We start from the raw sequence: 21,201 nt of genomic DNA, 5'->3' as shown, positions 1-21,201 counted from the left end.
CGAGATCATTCTCTACTGACTGTCCCATGGGATCCACTGCCCACCACACACATCCCCACACCTTGGTGGCTCCTTTCTCCGCATGTTTCTCAGGAGCTCAGCCAGGCAGCCAGCAGCGGGAGGCCCCCACACCGCTGGTCCCTGAGAAAGTGCAGTCTCCCAGCCCCACAGTAAACCAGCCCAGGCAGAGCAAGGCCAGGGAGAGGCAGCCCCAAAGCTATGATGGCAACTGGGACTCCCCGTCCCTCGCCCTCCTGACAGGACAGCCAACGCTCAGTGCTGGGCAGGCTGGACACTCTCCAGAGACCAGGCTTCTGGCCCGGAGCACTGCGCCCAGGGGACAAGGCTCCGGTTCATCCCCACAGCCCACTCCCTGTCCGCCTGCCCTTGAGGGCCCTGTGGCCCGTTCTGGGAGGGTTCTGTGTGGAAGGCGGCGGGTTCCCAGTTTCCCCAAGCTCCGCCCCTCGCCCGTGGCTTTTTAGTCCCACAGCTGCTGAAGTGGAAAAGCAGACGCTGTCTGCCCTGTTAAATCTGACTTAGGAAACAGAGGGCTTTCAAAACCTGATCGTCCATTTGAGTCAAAAAGTGCAAGGGTTCTAATGACGACGGCATGGCCTCACTAGCCAGTTGGGGCCACACTGAAATGTACTTCCTCACTCATCAGAAGTCGGAGGGCTAGGACCACATAAATCTCAAATAATCACATTGTACTTTTGCTGAGGAAACAGGTGTTTTACGCCCGAGACACAGGAGCAGGCTTCTCCGCTCGGCGAGCCCTGGGTAAGCACTTACTCCCAAACCCGTGGCTGCAGCACGTTATTTCTGCATCTTGTTGGATAATCACACCCGGGCACAGCAGCTCAGATTTGACTCCCGGAAGAGCTTTGGCCGAGGCTGGGCAAAATGAAGTAATATTACTAGACCCCACCTGAGCCCTGTTCTCCCCGGGCACCTGCCGTGCTGACTCGGAGATGCTGGAACCACCTGGCCTTCAGTGCCCTGGTCCATTTTGAACTATTTTGCAGTCCTTGCTTTAGTTTCACGAAGGATCATTTTCCCAGACAGTAAAAACACTGGATTCCCCATCAGCTTCCAGGAGTCACACAGGCCCTCGGCGGCACTCACTCCGGGCCCGGGGAGGAAGCGGCACTGGAGGCCCGTCTGCACGGGGAGCCAGGCTCTGCTTTCCTGGTGATTAATTTCCCTTAAAAATGACAAAGGCAACCTGGCCAGTGTCGCTCAGTGGTTGGGCATCATCCCATTCACCAAGAGGTTGCTGGTCCAATTCCCGGTCAGGACACATGCCCGGGTTTCAGGCTCCATCCCCAGTGCAGGAGGCAGTCTATCCATGTTTCTCTCTCATCAATGCTTCTATCTCCCTCTCCCTTCCTCTCTAAAAACAATAAAAAACAAACCATTCCTAATACAAAATCAAGAATGACGAAGGTTAAAAAGGTGCCTTTACGGTGGAGTCTGGCAGCCTCACTGGACGAAGTGCTTGACTCTCAACCCTGAAGTCTCCCAAGCGCGCTTACTCCACAGCTCACCACACATGCAAGGCTCGCCCACACCCAGGGCTCACAGGCCAGCGGCCAGCACTGCTCAGAAACCTGCGTGAGGAACGCTAAGAACCTGGGGCGGGGGTTCTGTATTAAAGGGAATCAGCAAGGAAATGGCATGTTTGAAGCTTGGTGGTATTCTATCCAGGGAAAAACAGCTGTAGAAAATTGACTTTGGAACAAGGGGCAGCATGAACCTGGCCTGCCTGCCGACAGGGTGGCGAGTGCTGGTGTCCTCGGGGAGATGATGGCACCGAGGGCATGGGAGGGTGTCCTGCCTCAGGAGACACAGGCCAATGGTTCAGGAGTTCGGTGTCACAATCTCTATTTTCTGGTGATTACAGCCAGAACGTGTGTGCAGTTGCACATGTCTGCATATACAGAGAAAAAGCAAACGTGGCAACTGTTAGCAATTGGCGAAGAAACGAGAGGAAGAATTTGCCCTTTCTCTGGAAACAATTCTGACAAGTAGAATGAAAGGAATATTCCATTGAGTCTCCATAGAGGATAATTTTAAAGTGCCTTCAACCATTTTACTTGGGCCAGAGTCTGTATTTCACTCCGCCTGGTGAGGGGCAGGAGGCCAGGAGGCGGCCCGGGTAGACGGGCATGGGAGGTGAGAGGGGCCCAGAGCCGGCCCCCTGGAGCAAGAATAAGGCAGAGACTACGAGGGGTCGTCAGTCTTTGTCAGACACCTCGCTCCCACTTGGGGGAGTGGGAAAGCGTGGACCCGATAACCTGCAGGAGGCCAGCTCATACATCCTGGCTCGGACACGCTCAAGGTCAAACCGCTTGGCTCCAGGGGCCCCGGGACACAGGACACATTGTTTTCCAATGCACAGGCCTCGGTGTTCCCGAAGGTACCTTAGAACATTCAAAGCTGGCCCCACATTCCCTTTCATCATCTTATCCTGCAAACACCATTTTTCATCATTACCCAGCTCTCAAGATAAATGTCACCTGTGAACTCCCCTCCCGCCGCCGCCCATCCGTGCAGCACCCGATACAAAGCGTCAGGCTGAGAACAGGCGAAGCTCCCGTTCCCAGGCCAGACTCACCTCCCCAAGACAACCCGCTGCACCCACCTACGTGACTCCCCTGGACCCGCTGCACCCACCTTTCGTGACTCCCCTGGACCCACTACACCCACCTACGTGACTCCCCTGGACCCGCTGCACCCACCTTTCGTGACTCCCCTGGACACACTGCACCCACCTATGTGACTCCCCTGGGCCCACTGCACCCACCTACGTGACTCCCCTGGACCCGCTGCACCCACCTACGTGACTCCCCTGGACCCACTGTGCACACAGCCTGAACCCTGTGTGTGCAGGGATGAGGCCCTTCAGGGGCTCCCAGCGTGAAGCTGCCTCCACGGTTACAGCTGCAGAGCCAGGGTGTGTCTTGGAGCAGATTCTACACGACCCCCAAAGCCAAGTTCATGTCCGTTTCCAGCCCCTTTCATGGCTCCGCTGTCTCATGGTCAGAGCTCCCCCTCTTCCCCCCACAACTCTCCTCCAGGCACTTAAGACTGCACCTAGAGCTGGGAGGGCTGCACCCCAACCCCGACCTCTGCAGGCTCCACTGACCCAGATCCGGATGTTGACGAAAGCACCACCAAGCTTCCCAAACTCCTGTCCACCCCCCTCAACCTCTTCATTTAAAGGTACCCACTCCTGATGCGTACCTATCAGGACGTCTCTAGAAATCTTCACTCTCACCGCTGCTGAGCCCGCGGGTGGCACTGCTGACCTGGCAAGTCCCAGGAACTATCAGCCTCTGAACTGCCTGGTAAGAGGGGTCAAGAGCCAGCCCCCTGAGCAAGAATAGGGCAGAGACTACGAGGGGTCGTCAGGAGCCTGCGTCAGAGAGAAAGGTCTGTCGCTAAGCAGAGGTTCTTCTTGAGGAAGGAAAGACATCCCAGCCCTGCCCTGCGAGTGGCGTTGCTTGCACCCTGACCACCACCTGGCACACGTTTCTTGTTGAAAAGCCCCTGAATGAAGTGCAGGCTCCAGCACGCTCGACACCTCAGCTTCTTTGTTGTCCACGTTTGGAGCCCGCTGGGGGACTCCGAGCAGGAGGAACAGCCATGTCCGAGATGCGTTACAGCTAACCTGAACTGAGTTCTCCATGTTTCAAAACTTAGCCCGTGTCCTGGCTGGTTTGGCTCAGTGGATAGAGCGTGGGCCTGCAGACTGAAGGGGCCCGAGTTTGATTCTGGTCAAGTGCACATGCCTGGGTTGAGGGTTCAATCCCCAGTGTGGGGCGTGCAAGAAGCAGCCGGTCAATGATTTTCTCTTATCATTGATGCTTCTCTCTCCCCCTCTCCCTTGCTCTCTGAAATCAATAAAAATGTATTTTAAAAAGAAATGTTACCACAATAAAATGAAATTAAAAAACAACAAAAAACAAAAGAAACTTAGCCCATTAGTTTAGAGACACGCAGAGACACTTGGGACTGCACATTGTATGTCTAGTCATGAGCTGCTGACACTACTTGATAGTGTGTGGCAAAGGGGAGTCTGACCGGAGGGGCCTCCCTCAGGTCCGGCAGCTTCCCAAGGCGGCCCCGTGGAAGGACAGCACACTGTAGGGTTAGTGGGTATGTATCCTATACAAAGTCATATGCTCAACACAAGTCTTGGTGACTTTTTGCAATAAGTGACGGTGACATTTAAAGCGAGCCTCCCCATTTAAGAGGAAAGCACATTCTAAGGGTGACTCTTCAGTCATTCTGCGTATCAGCAGGCTGCCCCATGTCTCACTCTTCCCAGCCCCCAGCTCAGCAGGAGCCCCAGGAAGTTCAATGCTGTTTAGAAAAGTGCATCACGACCTGAAATTGATGGGTGTAAGTGGCCAACACGGACAGGGAGCATGTGCCGCACCGAGTCACAGCTTCAGAGGTGTCACACGAACGACCCACTCACACTACACGGCACCGACATTTCCTCGGCTCACAGTAATCCCTCACTTTTCTGGAACACCTGCATTCCAAATGCTTAATCAATTAAATATCAGGCACCATACTTAACTGATAGCTTCTGAACTTTTAACTAATATGTTTAGAAAGATAAAAAACATGTCAATTTCTTTATAACTGCACCCTCTAGTGGCCCATCTTGTCTATGAAAAACAAGAACCACACAAGTCCCATTGCACTCACCCTCGTCTTGTTACTCAGAGAACACTGTCCAGTGTGTCTGCCCATGCCTCCTACACACACACACACACACACACACACACACACAGGTGCACAAGCCCTGACAAAACTGGTTTACAACACACACAATATAATCGTGGATCAAAAATCATCTCAAAATATAATACTGTAAATACAACAGACCATGATATGGCTCTCCCCAGTTTTTATAGCCAGCAGAGTAACCGGCCTTTGGGTTAAAAGGGCGCCTGGCAGACAGGTCCCTACATTCTCAGCGAAGGCCTTCCTTGCAAGGCCTTGGTGGCGAGCTCGGCTCGCTCCCGCAGCGCACTGGCCTCCTCAGCACTGCGGTGCGCCTGCACGCTCTTTAGCAAGAAGTGGCTGATGAAGAGCTTCAAACCTTCGCGCAGCACACCCAGCTTTGGGTTGTCGGACACCCTGGAAAGAAATCGTACAAACTGTCAGGCACGAGTTGTCTACCTAGCTCTCCATTCTAGAAGTCTTGGATGGGGAGACAAACTATTTCTTTTAAAAAGAGAACTCTCGCCCAGGCCTGTGTGGCTCAGTTGGTTGGAGCGTCGGTCCCGTACACCAAAAGGTGGCAGGTTTGATTCCTGGTCAGGGCACATACCTAGGTTGTGGGTTCGATCCCCAGTTGGGGCACATGTGGGAGGCAACTGATCGATGTTTCTCTCTCTCTCCCTGCCTCCTTTCCTCTCTAAAAAATAAAATAAAAAGAATTTGCAAGGAAGAATTTAACATACCCTATTTGCAAGAAATCATTACTAGTTTGCTATCAGGCAGGTTTCCTGTTCCCGAAATCTAATGTATAACATACTGTACTAGCTTAAAACTAAAACTGACTTAACCCTTTGAATGCCAACCAATATCCTAGGAACTATGCTAAAATCGCCAAGGCATTTTTGCTGATTTTACAGCAGTTTAGGAAAAAAATTATGAATCGCAAGTAAATGAAGTTACATATTCAAAAACTTAAGGAAACCTTTACTACATTTGTAAATCTGCACTTAGGTGCCATCTGTCAAAAAAGAGTGAACTACTAGCATCTAATAGTGACACTGCAGCAGGAGCTCGATAGTGCTCCCGGCACTTTTGGCAAAAGACAGGAGGAGCACGATCGCGCTCCCCGGCACTCTAGGGGTTAAGTAGACGCAGAGTACAACCACCTTGCTTTTACCAGTGAGGAGTGATGTGTAAGTGGGAACAGCGCCCTCTCTTTCCCACGATGTGTGATGTGTCAGCACAGCTGGGACCATACCTTGCGAAAATGAAACAGATGTCTTCAGCTTCTGTTCCCATCAACAGCACATGTAACACTTCTCGTAAAAAGTGGACTCTGGGTTTATCCAATTCACTGAACTCAATCACCTAACAGTCAGGATAGGAAGAAAAATAAAGTTACATTGATTTAGTCAACTTTTCCAATAATTTCTAAATAGAGTAAAACACCCCCCCCCCCCCCCCGAGTTAAATAAGGCTACGTCCAGCTTTATAAAATGACGGAAAGCCTACGCACTGCTGGTGGGGGGTGGGGGGTGTCCAGCAGGCACTTAATTTCTAGACTTGAGTGAGCAAAAGCACAAGCAGAATTTTAAGCACCAAATATAAACAACTGTCATCACTGTCATTGCTTTCAGTAGTTCCATCTATCTGACAAACCTTTAAAATGGAAAGTGGGAGTGATTTTGTCTTCAACAAGTGGGCCACCAGATAAACCAAATTGGAGAAGTTGGTGGCTGGTAAGTTCTCTAAGTCTCGAAATTTGTCCCATATGCTGAACTGGAACGTCATCTAACGTAAGAACGGAAAAGAAGAAAAGTTTAAACGCAACAAGTTATTAGAACAAATGACTAAAAATACGATCTAGCCCTTGTCGGTTTGGCTCAGTGGATAGAGCATGGGCCTGTGGACTGAAGGGTCCCTGGTTCGATTCCGGTCAGGGCACATGCCCAGGTTGCGGGCTCAATCCCTAGTGTGGGGCGTGCAGGAGGCAGCCGATCAATGATTCTCTCTCATTATTGACATTTCTATCTCTCTCTCCCTTTCCCTTCCTCTCTGAAATCAATAAAAATATATTTTTAAAAAAAGAATACAATCTAAAGATACTCTGCTTATTCACTCATTTGTAGTATCTTAAAAATCAAGACTCTGAGGACAACTCCACTGTCCTTTCTGATGCACAGGTGACAGGAGACAGCCACACGCCCCTCAAGGCAGCAGGAACGTTGGAAAAAGACAGTTTGGTGCGGCACCAGAAGCACTCTGCCGGTTACTGGGCTGTGACAGTCCCTCACCTGTGCCCAGAAAGGTAACATGGCAGACACGGCTTTGGTTGTGGTCAGCTCCTCTCCCGGGGACCTAAGGTCCCACCTGGGGTGGGCCAAGCCTGACAGAATGCTTAGAGGACAGCGGAGCGCAGGGACCTGTCAGCCTTCTAACAAGTTACCTGGAACCTCCTCTCATAGTCGCAGAACTTGCCGGCCAGGAAGGCGTAGAAAGGGTTGTATGTTTTCTCCTGCAGACAGCAATCCATGAGAACGTGGACTATTTCCCTTTCCTGCTGGTCCTTAAGCCCAAGCCTACAAAACACAAACAGCAACGGGGAAATTTCAATTTGCCAAATCTCAACAGGTTTAAGGCAGAGGCCTTTCCAGGGCCACACCTCTCTGGCAGTTTGGTTAAAGGGAGTGGCGCAGAGGTGGGGTAACAAGGCAGGAGCGACAGGCGGGGTCCTGTCCCCGGCCTTAGTGTTTCTGGCCGTGGTGACCATGGAGTCGACACCGATTGGTGAGTCTTGTGCCAGCTACAAAGGCCTGGCACTGGTTCCCGAGGGACAAGAAACAGGACGAGCACTGGACTGTGAGCCTCATCGCCAGGTTCCTGCCATCGACCTGACTTCCCACAGAAGCCCGCTTCCTTCCAGTGCAGGGCCCAGTTCAGACAAGTGTCCAGTCCTGTACTATTTCCCTCTATTTCATTCTGAATTTGAAGCAAATAAGGAAAATTCCTATCACTCTCTTTAGGAGTGCCTTGCACAGGCACTTTTTAAATCTTATTGCAACTAACTACAGAAATGATACCAGACCATTTTAAATGTAATCTGGAGATTTTAAGCAATTCATGACAATCAGCAGCCACTGAGAACTGCCAGCTGGTCACCTGAAAATAATTTTTGGTTAATCCTCACCTGAGGATACATTTTTTCACTTATTTTTAGAGAGTCTGAAAGGAAGGGAGGAAGGGAGGGAGAGATAGAGAAACACATCGATTGGTTGCCTCCTACACGCACCCCAACCAAGTACGTGCCCTTGACAGGAAATCAAACCCGAGACCCTTCCGTGCTCAGGCTGATGCGCTAACCACTTAGCACACCTGCCAGGGCTCACCTAAATTTTAATGAAAATGTACTATAACCTGGAAGTACGAGCAGCAAGTGGGTAAGAACAAGGATGCTGAGCCCAGACACTGGGTCCAGGGGAGGAGCAGGCCGGCCCAGCAGCCTGACCCCAGATGCAACCTCAGCTCCTCTGACTCCCTCAACATCTGTTCAAGTGGGCCACGCGTTCACACAATGCTTACTTTAGAAGCTTCTCAAATGCGTCCAAGAAATCTTCACTAGTCATAATCGTACAAAATATGTTTCTCCTGACATCAGTGTTCATTCTCTGCTTTCGGGCGAGTTCCAGCATCTTGGCGCTAACCTGAAAAGGGGGACGATTGAGATGTGGGTCACTCAAGTTTTAATGAGATCTGTGACTCTGGTTAAGCTGCAGTCGGTAGAGTTAGTTTCTAAAAAATAATGTGTATGATTCTGTGGCTTGCCCTAAGCGTAACTGTAAACTGTAGGCACGCATATGTAAATGCAACATCTTTATTCTTGGGTAACTCCCCAGGCGAGAACACACTGGGCGTGGGAGATTGCCGTGGCAACAAGGAGATATGACAGAGGTGAGTGGCCATAGCCAGAAGAGCAGTGGTGATGTGGGATCCTGGGACAGAAAAAGGGCTTCAGGGGGAAAAAAGAAACTAAAGAACATGTGGACTTCAGTGAGTATAAAGTATAAAGAAGTGCACAGAATTTTGCCAATCTGAGCTCCGGGTTAGTGCCCAGCAGCCACATTTCCTGGGAGGCAATGTGTCTGTCTCAAGAGCCGGTCTGTCTGCAAGTGTTCTGATGTTCTGTGCCCTCATCCAGCTTGTAACTCTTTCATGTAACGTGTTTTGGGACTTGAAACAAATCCCTTATAAAGTAACAACAGAAATTGAATTAAATCATATCACAAAATAGTACCAACTTCTACAAGGTCTGCAAATAAGCCCATGTCTGCCCATCTCAATACCATCCAACAAAGAGGAAGGTGGCCACTCGAGGGAGAGCCAGGGAGGCGCCGTGGGGACAGCCACACGCCTGGTCGAGGTGAGCTCGGTGCGTACCATGCCTGCCAGTGGCTTCTGCGGGGCCTTCTGCTGACTGCTGATCATGGGGGCCCCGCTCCAGGCCGACCCCACAATCCACCAGCGCCCCGTCTGCTCGGCATTCAGGACGCTGTCCCAGGACACGCGCAGCTGAGATTCTGTGCCCGAGCCGGCGCCACGCACCTGACGGGAGGAAAAGGAGCTGGTGAAACGCTTCAGATGGACCAGTCTGTCTGCCGACCCCCTCCCCCAGCCTCCTGTGTCTGACAATGGCATTTCTGCTGCGTGCACACTGTGATGAGTCACTGACAACTGGGACGTCACCATGTGGAATAATGCCAAGTGAGAGGCACTCTCCCAGGATCCGTGTCTGAGGTCTGCGGGCCCATCCCCCCCGCCCGCTGTCTCTGGAATGTTGTCACAGCAGAGCAAGAGGCTCAGGCTCAGGCCACAGGGAAGCTCCGTCTGGCTGGTGGTGGGAACACGACCTAGAGGGGCCTGGGGTCTGCTGAGTCAGTGGTTCTGGATCTGACTAAAGAAAGGGCAGACTCGCCCTGACAGGGTCTCATGTAAAAAATACCCAGGGAGCTTAAATTAAATAGACAAGCCCCCTCCTCCGTGCTGAAACGCCTCTGGTCCTGATGGGGCCCCCTTCTAAAGTCATCAGAAGGTTCTATTGTGATTCCGATGTGCAGGCGAGTCCAGCACTACAGGCTAAGTCTCGGGGATGCTTAACTCCCAGGGACTCCCTGCACACGGCCACTCACTGGGTCTCACCACACAAACTCCTGCTGACCAGGCCAGGCACCTGACTCACAGCTCCAACTACCTCCCAGACTTCCATGCTGGGCTCACGTCCACATGGAGGCTCAAACCAGTCACAATCAAAGTGACTTACCAAAGCCCTTTGCAATTTCCTCAGTTTCTCTACAGGCTCAGGGTCATAACCCGGAATTTTCCGCATGTCATTGTTCTTCAGTGCCAACATCGTCTCCAGCATAAACCGAATCTTAAAAAAAAGAGAGAAAACATCATTTCAAATTGTCTAAACAACTGACCTTTCAACTTGGGAATAAATAAACCAACTCTGCACGTGGCCATCACTGGAGATGGTCTCAGGCAGACCATCTCTACTGCAGCCTTTGCAGTATTTTAACAGAAATTAGATCCAGCACGGACCTCCACTGGGCTCTGACCACTACCCACAGATCTCGCTCCCTCTCCTGCTCCACTGCCCACTCCCGGCCCTGTGCTCTGAGTCACTCCTCCTGTTGCCATTCCTTCCCTACTCATGGCCTTTTTATTTTTTCAACTTTTAAACTGAAAATGTTATACTTAGAGAAAAGTTGCTAGAATACTACAGACACTTCCCAGAAACCCTTTTCTGAGATTTCTCCAATGTTGACTTTTTAAAAAATAACATTTTTATCGATTTCAAAGAAGGGAGAGGGAGAGATAGAAGCATCAATGATGAGAGAAAATCATTGATATACTGCCACCTGCACACCCACTACTGGGGATGAAGCCTGCAACCTGGGCATGTGCCCTGACCAGGAATAGAACCGTGACCTCCTGGCTCATGGGTCACCACTCAACCACTGAGCCCCGCCAGGCGGGCAAATGTTGGCTTTCTTTGGTATAATTCATATACCATAAATTCACTTATTAAAAGTGTATGCTTAGTATATTCAGGATTGTGCAACTATCTCCACAATTTTAGAATTTTCATCACTCCTCCCCCCGAAAAGAATCTCAAAACACATTAACAGGCACACCCCAATTCCCCCAACCCTCAGCCCTAGGCAACCACGAGTGTACTTCCTATCTCTGCTGACTTCTGTGTTTTAAGTTTGACCTCTGGGCACTCAACGCGGGGGCAACTTCTTTTCCAGAACACTCCTGCTTGGCTCCTGTGACCTTCCTGCTTCCTTCTCTCGACCATGCAGCCCCAATGTCTGACTGTCAGCTTTGCAACCATGGCCTCAGGACCTCCTCAGAGGGCTTAGACCACACCTCCCAGCGAACCCGGGACCGTCATTTCGGGATTTCAGAAACCAGCCAGTCTTCCCTTTTGAGCCTGTGTCCTCTCCTGTGTGTGCTGCTGTCCACTGAAGGCCCCAGCTGAGAACCTGGGCTGACTGACCCCCTCCACTCCTTGCTTCCCTCCCACCCACACCAGCCTGGTCAATCTTGACTCCCACACCCACGTCCATACAGCTGAGCTGATCCTTGCCACTGCTGTCTCTGACCCCTGCAGGGGCGTGTCCCTGCCTGACCACCTTCCTCTTGTACGTTGTAGCCAAAGTGACATTAGCGCGAACACTTCCCATGTTCTTTTCCCACTCAGAACCCTTCAGGTGCCTCCAGAATAAAAGCCAAAGTCCTTGCAATGGCCTCTGCCCTGCTCCCCTATGGGCCCCACACGAACCGGGGCTTCTGTGCCCTCCTCTATCTTTGAATCTGCAGAATAGAAAATGAGGTAGGAACCATGCTCACCCCTTTTTCTACAAGGGGAAACTGAGGCTTGGAAGACTCCGGTCACATTGCTGTTAAGTGGCTGAGCCTGAACTCCAGGTGAGCTGACACCTGAGCCCCGAGCCCCGTGGCCTTTCTCAGTAAGCATTTTTTGAATGGATGAGTGCTAAATAAATTGATTATTAAACTCACAAAATACCTCAGTTCTTAGTAAAGAAACAAGGTTCGTTCACATATTGATAAAACCATCAAATCACAGGAGCAGAAGATAACAGATTGCTAGGAAATGAAATGTAATATTTACCCCAAACACTTATTTTTTAAGTGCTGGTCAGTTTCTGAGCATTAGGCACTTAGGAAGCAGGTTGAGTGACCCCTCGTACCCTGGTCTGGTCCTGGAACTTGCTGCCTGCCCCGCTGGCTTTGGCCTGGGTCTCTGTGATTAGTTCCTTAAGTGACAAAGCATCATCTTTTCTCAAGGAAAAGCCCACATTTCTCAGCATTAACAGGATCAGTTCGATATCTTTCTCTGTGAAAGTTCCAATAAGTTTTTTCAAAATGTCGAAGATGAGGAGAGACTGTACCACGTGGAAGTTATACAAATGTGCAATGATGGTGAATAGGTTGTCACACTCTTTGCCCTCGGTTCCCTTTTTATAGATGTCATCAAACTTCCTCACCACGGCCTCCAGAAAGTGAGCTCCAACCTGCACAAAGAAAACAGACCAGATGTCATCGCCAACACCTGACAATCGTGGCAGCAAGTTACTCTCAGGGATCCTTCTTTTGAAAAAGCTTAAATGTTTATGCTGAAAGAGTCAGTACAGCACTCATTCTGAAGCGCAGGCTGAGCCTGGAGGAGGAGGTGGAAGCAGGAAACCCTGGGGGAGGGGTGCAGGTTAGTGGGGCTGGTTAAATTGTGGGTGCAGGTGAATTCAACTAGACAGGTTAGGGTCAATATACACATTTCATTGCCAAAGTGCAAAAACTAAACGTTAGAAGACTCCAGAGAAAAGCACTGATGGGCAGGAGGGAACGATGACTCCACAGAGATGAGTGCCAATGGACTGGGGATATTCTTTAGTTTATAAATAACTTTAGCCCTAGCCGGTTTGGCTCAGTGGATAGAGCGGTGGCCTGCGGACTGAAGGGTCCCAGATTTAATTCCAGTTAAGGGCACATGCCTGGGTTACGGGCTTGATCCCCACTAGGGGGTGTGCAGGAGGCAGCTGATCAATGATTCTCTCTCATCATTGATGTTTCTATCTCTCTCTCTCCCTCTTCCTTCCTCTCTGAAATCAATGAAAATATTTTTAATAAATAATTTTAACCTGTCAACTCCCCACTCAAACTCCATCACTAAAGATAAACTTGAGGAGCATACTATGACTACTACATTATGTTCAAATATAACTTAAAAACGAGAAATTCTGAAGACATCAAGAAAAAACCAACTTTGCACATGGTCATCACTGGAAATGGTCTCAAGCAGACCATCTCTACTGCAGCCTCTGCAGTATTTTACATAAATTAGATCTGGCACTGACCTCCACTGGGTGCTGGGTCTAATTTATGTTATGCATTAAATACACTCAAATTGAATGTTTTCAACACAGGAATGGATTTAATTATATCAAATTTTCAACTTATTTGATGTCTTCAAAATAAAATATAACTTAGTGTAGCATTTAAAAATAGCAATACTGTTCATGTTACTGAAGTTATTTAAGCACATACATGAATTCCAATGGGATTTTAACACAAATCTGATGTTTTATTTTTAAGTGGCTCAAGAGCAATTCAGTGACTCACGCCATGGGCTTCGTGACCCACTCTGGACCCATGAGGACCTTCCTGGCCCCATAGAACTGGAGTTTAATGGGCGCGGCATCTGGAGAGCTCATCGCTCTGGCACAGGTTTCAGGGGACGCCATTAGCTGAAGCACCATAATGGCTTCCCTGGAACAAGTCTTTCTGGTGTCCTTCATGCTATGTGTGAAGGTTGAGAAGTGGACCAATAACCTCATGTTTTCACGTCCAGTGGTCAGCGTCTATGGCTTTTATGACTCAGTGAAATTCTGTCTTAGGCAAAACCATTTGGTTTGTGGAGGATCCTGGTCAGACACAGGAGGGTGGGGGTTGGGGGTTGGGAGTCCTGGAACAGCGCCAAGTCGTGGCAACACAGGGCAGGAGGAAGGCGCCCGGGCCGTCACACTCTGCAGGGAGGAGCGGGACTCGCCGTGGTGAGGATGAGTCGCTCTCAGAAACAAAACCCTGACTTCAGAAGGCCGACTCCCTAAGCAACCGGTGCACATGAAGCCTGAGCTTGTCCTCTGCCCGCGTCCCTGGTGCCCACACACCCTGCACGTGCCACCTTGCCGGCAGAAGTTAACTACCTGTAATGAGCACGTATCCAGGCTCCCGAGGACGCTCGCTACTGGTAAAACTCGCTAGACCAACTGTAGAGGCAGAAACAGGGGCAGGAGCCGAGCTCTGGCCGCGGGTAGCCTCTGCCCCACACTGCCGTCACTGTGGGACCCTAACACCACAAAGGAGACTCACTGTGGCGAGTCTGTGTGTGGTACCGTAAGAGCCCCGCTCTGTAAACCCCAGTGATTCTCCAGACTGGGACTGAGAGAGCAAAGACCAGCACATGAAATGGCTGTAAGACCAGGGCTGTGAGCGACAGCTGGCCCTGGAGCCAAAGCATGTCCCTGCCCTGCCCCAGCTCATGGGCTGGGACATCACACAGCTCCTCTGGCTTTGCTGAACTTGCAAAGTGGGGTCCAATCAACGTCTGCCCTAAGTATCCCGCTGGGAGACCACAAGGACCCTGTAGCGAGGACATGGAGCCTGGATCACACTGGGCCTCCTGCAGCGGTGCTTTGCGGCCAGGCCTGTTCTCGGGATGGGCTATCAGAAGGTAAAGAAACCAAACCCACCATTAAGACTGTCCCACACAAAGACCCAAAGGCATCCCCAAGTTCTTCCTTGCACAGAAACCCCACCCGCTAAGTAAGCATCATGGCCGACTCACCACCCATTCGCCTCCCCTTGTCTGCACTCTGGAAGTAGACCCCTTCCTTCAACAACCCTGGGATTGGCCACATGGAGGGAATGGGGTGCTGACTTGGAGGGTGATGAAGGGGTGGGGACAAGGACACTCAGCGGCACTGACTAGGCACCAGAGTTGTGCAGGACCCCACAAGAAAAAGCTGCCGCAGCCCCGCCTCAGATGAGGACACGGGCACCGAGGTCTGGGCCTGCCTGCTGGCTCCAAGCCTAGGCTTGTCACTGTCTCCTCACGGGGGTCCAGCTTTACCTGACATTCTGGTGGCATTCTTACTTATGAAAAAAAAAAAGAAAAAAGAAAGAAAAAAAGATCTTCCAACCAGTACAAACACCTCAGAGGTAAGATCACACCCCCTCTGCCTTCTGAACTCCTGAAATGAGTCAGTGTTCCAGGGGAAACACGAGGAAAATGAAGGCAAGTCCGAGACGTAAGCCCAGAGGAAGATAAACTAATAAATAACAAACACTTGTTAGGATGAACCCCGCACAAAGGCAACCGCTGACCAAAATCAAGTATTTTCTGGATGTGGTTTAGAATATGACACACACCAGACTGCTGGCCGTTAAAGCAGGCACCGCTGAGACCCGCTGCAGCCTACCTCGATGCCCACTGTGTGGTGCAGGGTGCTGACCAGGAGGACGTGCTCCATCACCAGCCTGCCCGGCATGGCCGTGCCCGGAGCACAGGCGCTCATGAGGATGCCCGTCAGGGTGTCGTTCATGTCCTTCCTGCTGTGGGCCATGTACAGCTCCTCCAGCTGCCCACTGATGGAGGCCATGTTCGGCTCACTCAACCTGCAGACAGTTGTAAAGACAGAGCTGCAGTGACGTTTCAAATTAGGAATTACTTTTTAGGGCAGTTAAAAAAACCAACAGAAAAAGCTCTCAATACCACCAATGTCCACGTCCTAGTTCATGGACACGCTGCCTCACGAACAATGCTTACCCTGCCCCAACAGCCCCGCATATACGAGGAGGACACAGTCCTCTGGAACCCTGCAAAACCGTGACTGCGGTTTTTCCTTTCCGGCTGAAATGCAGCCACAGTGAACACACAGGACTGCCCCTAAGACCGATGCTCCACCTGCACGCTAACCATACGTCCCCAGTGGAGGACACACTGGGCCCCCTTAAGACCAGACGGTGCTGAGGATGCTGCACGGGAACCCTGCCCAAGGTCCGCAGGGAGCCATCCTTGCACGGCAGTATGTGCTGTTGGGAAAAATTCCCACATCCCATTTTCCTGCCGATATGAAAATCTCGGGCTCCTAAACATGAGGAAAGGCTGCCCTGTTTCCTGGGTGGAGAAGGAAGGAATCATGTGCACACGGAAGCTACGCACTGCACCTGTGCTCACTATGTTCTGCCCTGGCTGGTGTGTCTAAGTAGTTGTAGCGTTCGCTGGCCCATGCACTGAAGAGTTGTGAGTTCAATTCCCAGTCAAGGGCACGTAACTGAGTTGCAGGTTCAATCCCAGCCCTGGTTGGGGCACGGCCCCCCGCTCCCTCTGCTCTCCCTTTCACTCTCTCTAAAAATAAATGAAAAAAATATCCTTGGGTGAGGATTAACAACAACAAGCAAAATTTCAGGATGCACCATGGAAAGTGTTTTGTTTTCATCAGAAAGAAAAATTTTAAAAAGCAATGGGGGGCGGGGACGATAGTGGTAGCAGGAGAGCCATGGGCACTGGCTCTGTTCTGTCTTGAGCATGGGGTGGCACTGCAGAGCTGCACACACACACACACACACACACACACACTCGGAATGAGCCTGGGGTGGAGGACCACGCTCCTGCCTGGAGGGCCACCTTGGACCATGAACTGGCTCTGCAGGGAAGAGGGCCAATCCTGCTGCCCCTGCTCCAGGACTTCTCAGAATAACCAAGTGGGCACCTGCATTGCTTTTAAACTCTGACAGGTTCAATGTACCAAAGAGAAGAGGTGAGGATTAAAAAAAAGAAAAATAAATAAGCCAATCAGTGGCCACAGTCCTGCCCCCTCACTGTGTTTTAATTCCTGGGATAGTTTCTGTATATTTATTTATTTTTAAAATACATTTTTTACTGATTTCAGAGAGGAAGGGAGAGGGGGAGACAGATAGAAACATCAATGATGGGAGAGAATCACTGATAGCTGCCTCCTGCACACCCCACCCTGGGGAATGAGCCCACAACCCAGGCATGTGCCCTGGCTGGGAATCGAATTGTGACCTCCTGGTTCATAGGTCGACGCTCAACCACTGAGCCATGCTGGCCGGGCTAGCTGTATTTTTAGAAAACAGACAATCTCTTTCAGTGACAATGTAACAGTGTTTCGGGGTTACCTGTTAATTAGGCCTTGGACATGCTTCTTTAGCCGTTCTCTCTCTTCCCTTTTCTGGGTAGCCACTGTCTCCTCAGCTCGCAGCACATGAGGGGGGAGATACTTTCCCGCATTTTCACAAAGACTCTGCTAGAAAGGACAGAAGTTAGTTACAAAAATGTACACTGAGCAAACCCCCTTTGCTGCGCTCACAGAACTGGCAGAGCTGTAACCATTGACAGCTGCTTACTAAACATCAGCACCCGCGGAGCGCCCCTCTGCACCTGTGGGCTCACCGTTGGCGCTGTCAATACGTCTCCCATTCATTCTGTTTTCCATCTGTAGTGCGAACTGGCCGTGTCCCTCTGATCTGCGGACAGAGCCCTACATTCTACACTTGGCCCACGTTTACTTTCTGGGGACAGAACAAACACCAAATGTACCACCAGTTTTGTAGGGAAAGTGTTCTAAAATAATTCCAAACTGCCCTGGCCAGGTGGCTCAGTTGGGTAGAGTGTTGTCCCATACGTCAAAAGGTTGCAGGTTTGATCCCCAGCCAGGGTGCATGCATTGATGTTTCCCTATCACATCAATGTTTCTTTCTCTCTCTCCCCCTTCCCCTCTCTAAAAATCAGTAAAAAAAATGGTAATTTCCAACTTGTTGAAAACTAGTATCTAAATTTACATGCTAAAATCAAAATCAACCACTGCTCACTAGCTCCTAGCGTATCAACTGCAAGGATTACAAATTGTGATCACTGGCCAACACTCCCTGGGCACCCGAGGGACAAGCCTTTAGGAAACATCTATAATCACGGCCCTTGGTGTTAGTGACTTAAGCCTACTGGCGAAAGCACTGATGTACATGGAAACGGTTACACTTGAGAAACGCTTAGTTCACACTGTACGCCAATGACCTCAACGGCCTGGGGAAGAAAACCAAGACTAGTGAGAAATAACGTTCTAAGAGGAACTGCAGCACTCGGACCTGCTCACAAAGCGCTGGGCCACAGGTACCAGGGAGAGAAGGGAAGGCAGCGTGCTGCCGAAGATGGAAAGAGTCAGAGGACGTGGACATCACCTAGATAAACACCAGTGAGAAAGTGAGGAGAAGCCTTGCAAGCAGAAGTAATCTATTTAGAGGAAGATGATACAATACAGCGGCCCCTTTATTGGCAGGGGATCCGTTCCGAGCCCCCGTGGATGCGTGAAACTGCAGATAGTACTAACCTTTACCCTTCAAGGAAGCGCTTGGTGCTTCTTTTTGGCACATCCAAATTGCCAGCGTCACTATGCATACACTTTGGGGCCATTAAGTGAAGTAGGGCTATTTGAACACAAGCGATGCAATGCTATGACAACTGATCTGAAAACTCGGACCGTACGGCTACTCAGTGACTCAAAGGTGGGTAGCAAAGAGTGTGGGTGATTCCTGGATGGAGCACAGCATGAGATTCCATCACCCTTCTCCGAACATTTAAACTTAAAACTTACGAACTGCCCGGTGGGCGCGCTTCAGTGGTTGATCATCGACCTGTGAACCAGTAGGTCATGGTTCAATTCCTGGTCAGGCACGTGCCTGGTTTGCGGGCTCGATCCCCACTGTGGGGCGTACAGGAGGCAGCCGATCAACCTCTCTCCCTCTCCATTCCTCTCTGAAGTCAATAAAAATATATTTTAAAAATCCACTTATGAAATGTTTCTTTGTGTAACTTTTCATTTAATTATCTTTGGACCATGGTTCACAGCAGGTGACAATCCACAAAAAGCAAAACTGTGGGTAAGGGGCCACGTGGTGAGAAGGCAGCGGGACTTCCACTGACGCCGGGCAGGGAGGGCACAGGTGGTGAACCGGGCCTGCAGTGTCAGGCTACTGAAGTGAGTGCTGGCGCCTCAGACTCCCCGGAGCAGAGCAGCCGGAGCGGCCGGAGGAAAAGGCAGGCAAGGGAGGGGGGTCAGGAACGGAGCAAGGGGAGGGGCCCAGCCAGGTGTGGAGACCAGGAGGGAGATGTCCTCTTAGGGCACCCGGGGGACTGGCCGTTTAGTCCCGGGATGAAAGGCCTCTAGGGCACCCCTCTCCTAGCGCTTCACTATGGGAACTTACACGAAAAGCAGGCAGAGCCGACCTACCCTCCCAGGCCAAATACACCGCTGTGCCCCGAGCTCCACGCTCCGTCCTCGTCACTGAGCAGGGACTGGTCACTCGTTACCTGAACGGCTGCGTCCACATCCTCCCGGGAATTTTCACTCGTTTCTTCGTCTTCCGCAAACCGGACTCTCCTTCCGCCCGATTTCTTCTTCGCTCTCCCCTCTGCCGCTGCTTTCTGCGGCTCTTCCTCTGGCGCGTCCTCCTGCTCCACGCCCCCGTCCTCGGCCTCACTCCCCGCGTCGCCTCCGTCCTCCGAGTCACTCCCCGCGTCGCCCCCGTCCTCGGCCTCACTCCCCGCGTCGCCTCCGTCCTCCGAGTCACTCCCCGCGTCGCCCCCGTCCTCGGCCTCACTCCCCGCGTCGCCTCCGTCCTCCGAGTCACTCCCCGCGTCGCCCCCGTCCTCGGCCTCACTCCCCGCGTCGCCTCCGTCCTCCGAGTCACTCCCCGCGTCGCCCCCGTCCTCGGCCTCACTCCCCGCGTCGCCTCCGTCCTCCGAGTCACTCCCCGCGTCGCCCCCGTCCTCGGCCTCACTCCCCGCGTCGCCTCCGTCCTCCGAGTCACTCCCCGCGTCGCCCCCGTCCTCGGCCTCACTCCCCGCGTCGCCTCCGTCCTCCGAGTCACTCCCCGCGTCGCCCCCGTCCTCGGCCTCACTCCCCGCGTCGCCTCCGTCCTCCGAGTCACTCCCCGCGTCGCCCCCGTCCTCGGCCTCACTCCCCGCGTCGCCTCCGTCCTCCGAGTCACTCCCCGCGTCGCCCCCGTCCTCGGCCTCACTCCCCGCGTCGCCTCCGTCCTCCGAGTCACTCCCCGCGTCGCCCCCGTCCTCGGCCTCACTCCCCGCGTCGCCTCCGTCCTCCGAGTCACTCCCCGCGTCGCCCCCGTCCTCGGCCTCACTCCCCGCGTCGCCTCCGTCCTCCGAGTCACTCCCCGCGTCGCCCCCGTCCTCGGCCTCACTCCCCGCGTCGCCTCCGTCCTCCGAGTCACTCCCCGCGTCGCCCCCGTCCTCGGCCTCACTCCCCGCGTCGCCTCCGTCCTCCGAGTCACTCCCCGCGTCGCCCCCGTCCTCGGCCTCACTCCCCGCGTCGCCTCCGTCCTCCGAGTCACTCCCCGCGTCGCCCCCGTCCTCGGCCTCACTCCCCGCGTCGGCAGGAGGGCGGCAGCGCAGGGAACCGCGCAGCCAATGTGTCCCAGTCTCAGAACGGATTGTAAACCGAGAAGCCGGGTGCAGGACGCGGCCTCACTTCCCACGCGAAAGCCCCGCAGATCGTGGTGGAGGCTCCGCACGCCCTGCCTCGGAGGGGCCGTGCTGGTCGCAGGGCGGGAGTCTTCACCGGGCGCTTTACCGGGTGAGAGCATGCCCTAGGAAACTGCCCTGTTGCTCCTCCGTGTACTGATGGGGATCTTCGTGCTCAGCTTGTGTTCTGAGACGTGTCCACTCACGCCCGGCCTCCATGTCTCTGATGCCGTGTGATGCTTCTCCTGGGGGTGCTCCACCATTCACTCCTCTGCGGAGAGACATGCACCGGTGAACCAGCGTCCCCGAGGCCGTGCCTATGGGAGCAGTGACCTTATTCGGGAAAGGGCTTGTGCAGATGTAATCAAGCTCAAAGGAGGGCTTGGATTAGGGGCCCTAATTGCAGTAGGGTGTTCCTATAAGAGGGAAAACGACTCACTCCCAGGCAGAAGGCCATGCGACGGGGACGGCGTGGGTATGTGTGTGTGTGTGTGTCAGTTTCCAAGCCAAGGAACAAGGATAGCTGGCCACACCAGCAGCTGGGAGAGACCGGGGCTGATTTTCTCCTGCAGCCCCAGGAGGAGCCCACCCTGCCCGCACCTTGATTTCTGGGGATGAGTATTTGGAGCCCCGTAGGCTGGACGAGCTTCAGTGTGGAGAGCTCTGGTCGCTGCCCACCTGCCTGGACCACAGTCTCCTAAGCTCCTGGAGAGAAGCGCCAGTGGGGGAAGGAACTCCCAGCTGCAGCCCGCAGTCTGTGGGCTTGGAGCAGGAGGGGGGTGGGGGTGCCTGGGGCACTGGCCTGCCCCTGCATCCTT

General features: G+C 52.4%; 1 protein-coding gene across 1 annotated transcript; it reads right to left on the bottom strand.

Annotated features, from left to right (window-relative positions):
• Window positions 1–4,832: 4,832 nt before the first annotated feature.
• On the bottom strand, window positions 4,833–20,840 carry NOM1 (nucleolar protein with MIF4G domain 1). Its single transcript, XM_014535566.1, has 12 exons — window positions 20,823–20,840; window positions 19,214–20,341; window positions 17,026–17,153; window positions 15,303–15,498; window positions 12,015–12,338; window positions 10,055–10,165; window positions 9,175–9,339; window positions 8,320–8,441; window positions 7,187–7,319; window positions 6,400–6,531; window positions 5,999–6,108; window positions 4,833–5,157 (listed from the first exon to the last, which is right to left on the bottom strand). The coding sequence occupies exons 1-12, from the start codon at window positions 20,838–20,840 to the stop codon at window positions 4,983–4,985; spliced, it is 2,742 nt and encodes a 913-aa protein (XP_014391052.1). The 3' UTR covers window positions 4,833–4,982.
• Window positions 20,841–21,201: the final 361 nt, after the last annotated feature.

This window comes from Myotis brandtii, unplaced genomic scaffold, assembly GCF_000412655.1.
Source record: "Myotis brandtii unplaced genomic scaffold, ASM41265v1 scaffold145, whole genome shotgun sequence".
In the NCBI taxonomy this organism is placed as follows: domain Eukaryota; kingdom Metazoa; phylum Chordata; class Mammalia; order Chiroptera; family Vespertilionidae; genus Myotis; species Myotis brandtii.
The sequence above is the reverse complement of the archived record's forward strand: the minus strand, read 5'-3'. Positions and strand labels throughout refer to the sequence as shown.

Bases quoted from the DNA above. Each gene is read 5' to 3' on its own strand.
- NOM1 (XM_014535566.1), bottom strand. The intron at 9,340-10,054 runs GTAAGTCACTTT...TCCTCCCGTCAG, and splicing joins GGAAATTGCAAAGGGCTTTG to GTGCGTGGCGCCGGCTCGGG. The intron at 7,320-8,319 runs GTAAGCATTGTG...TGTGTTTTGTAG, and splicing joins GCATTTGAGAAGCTTCTAAA to GCTTGGGCTTAAGGACCAGC.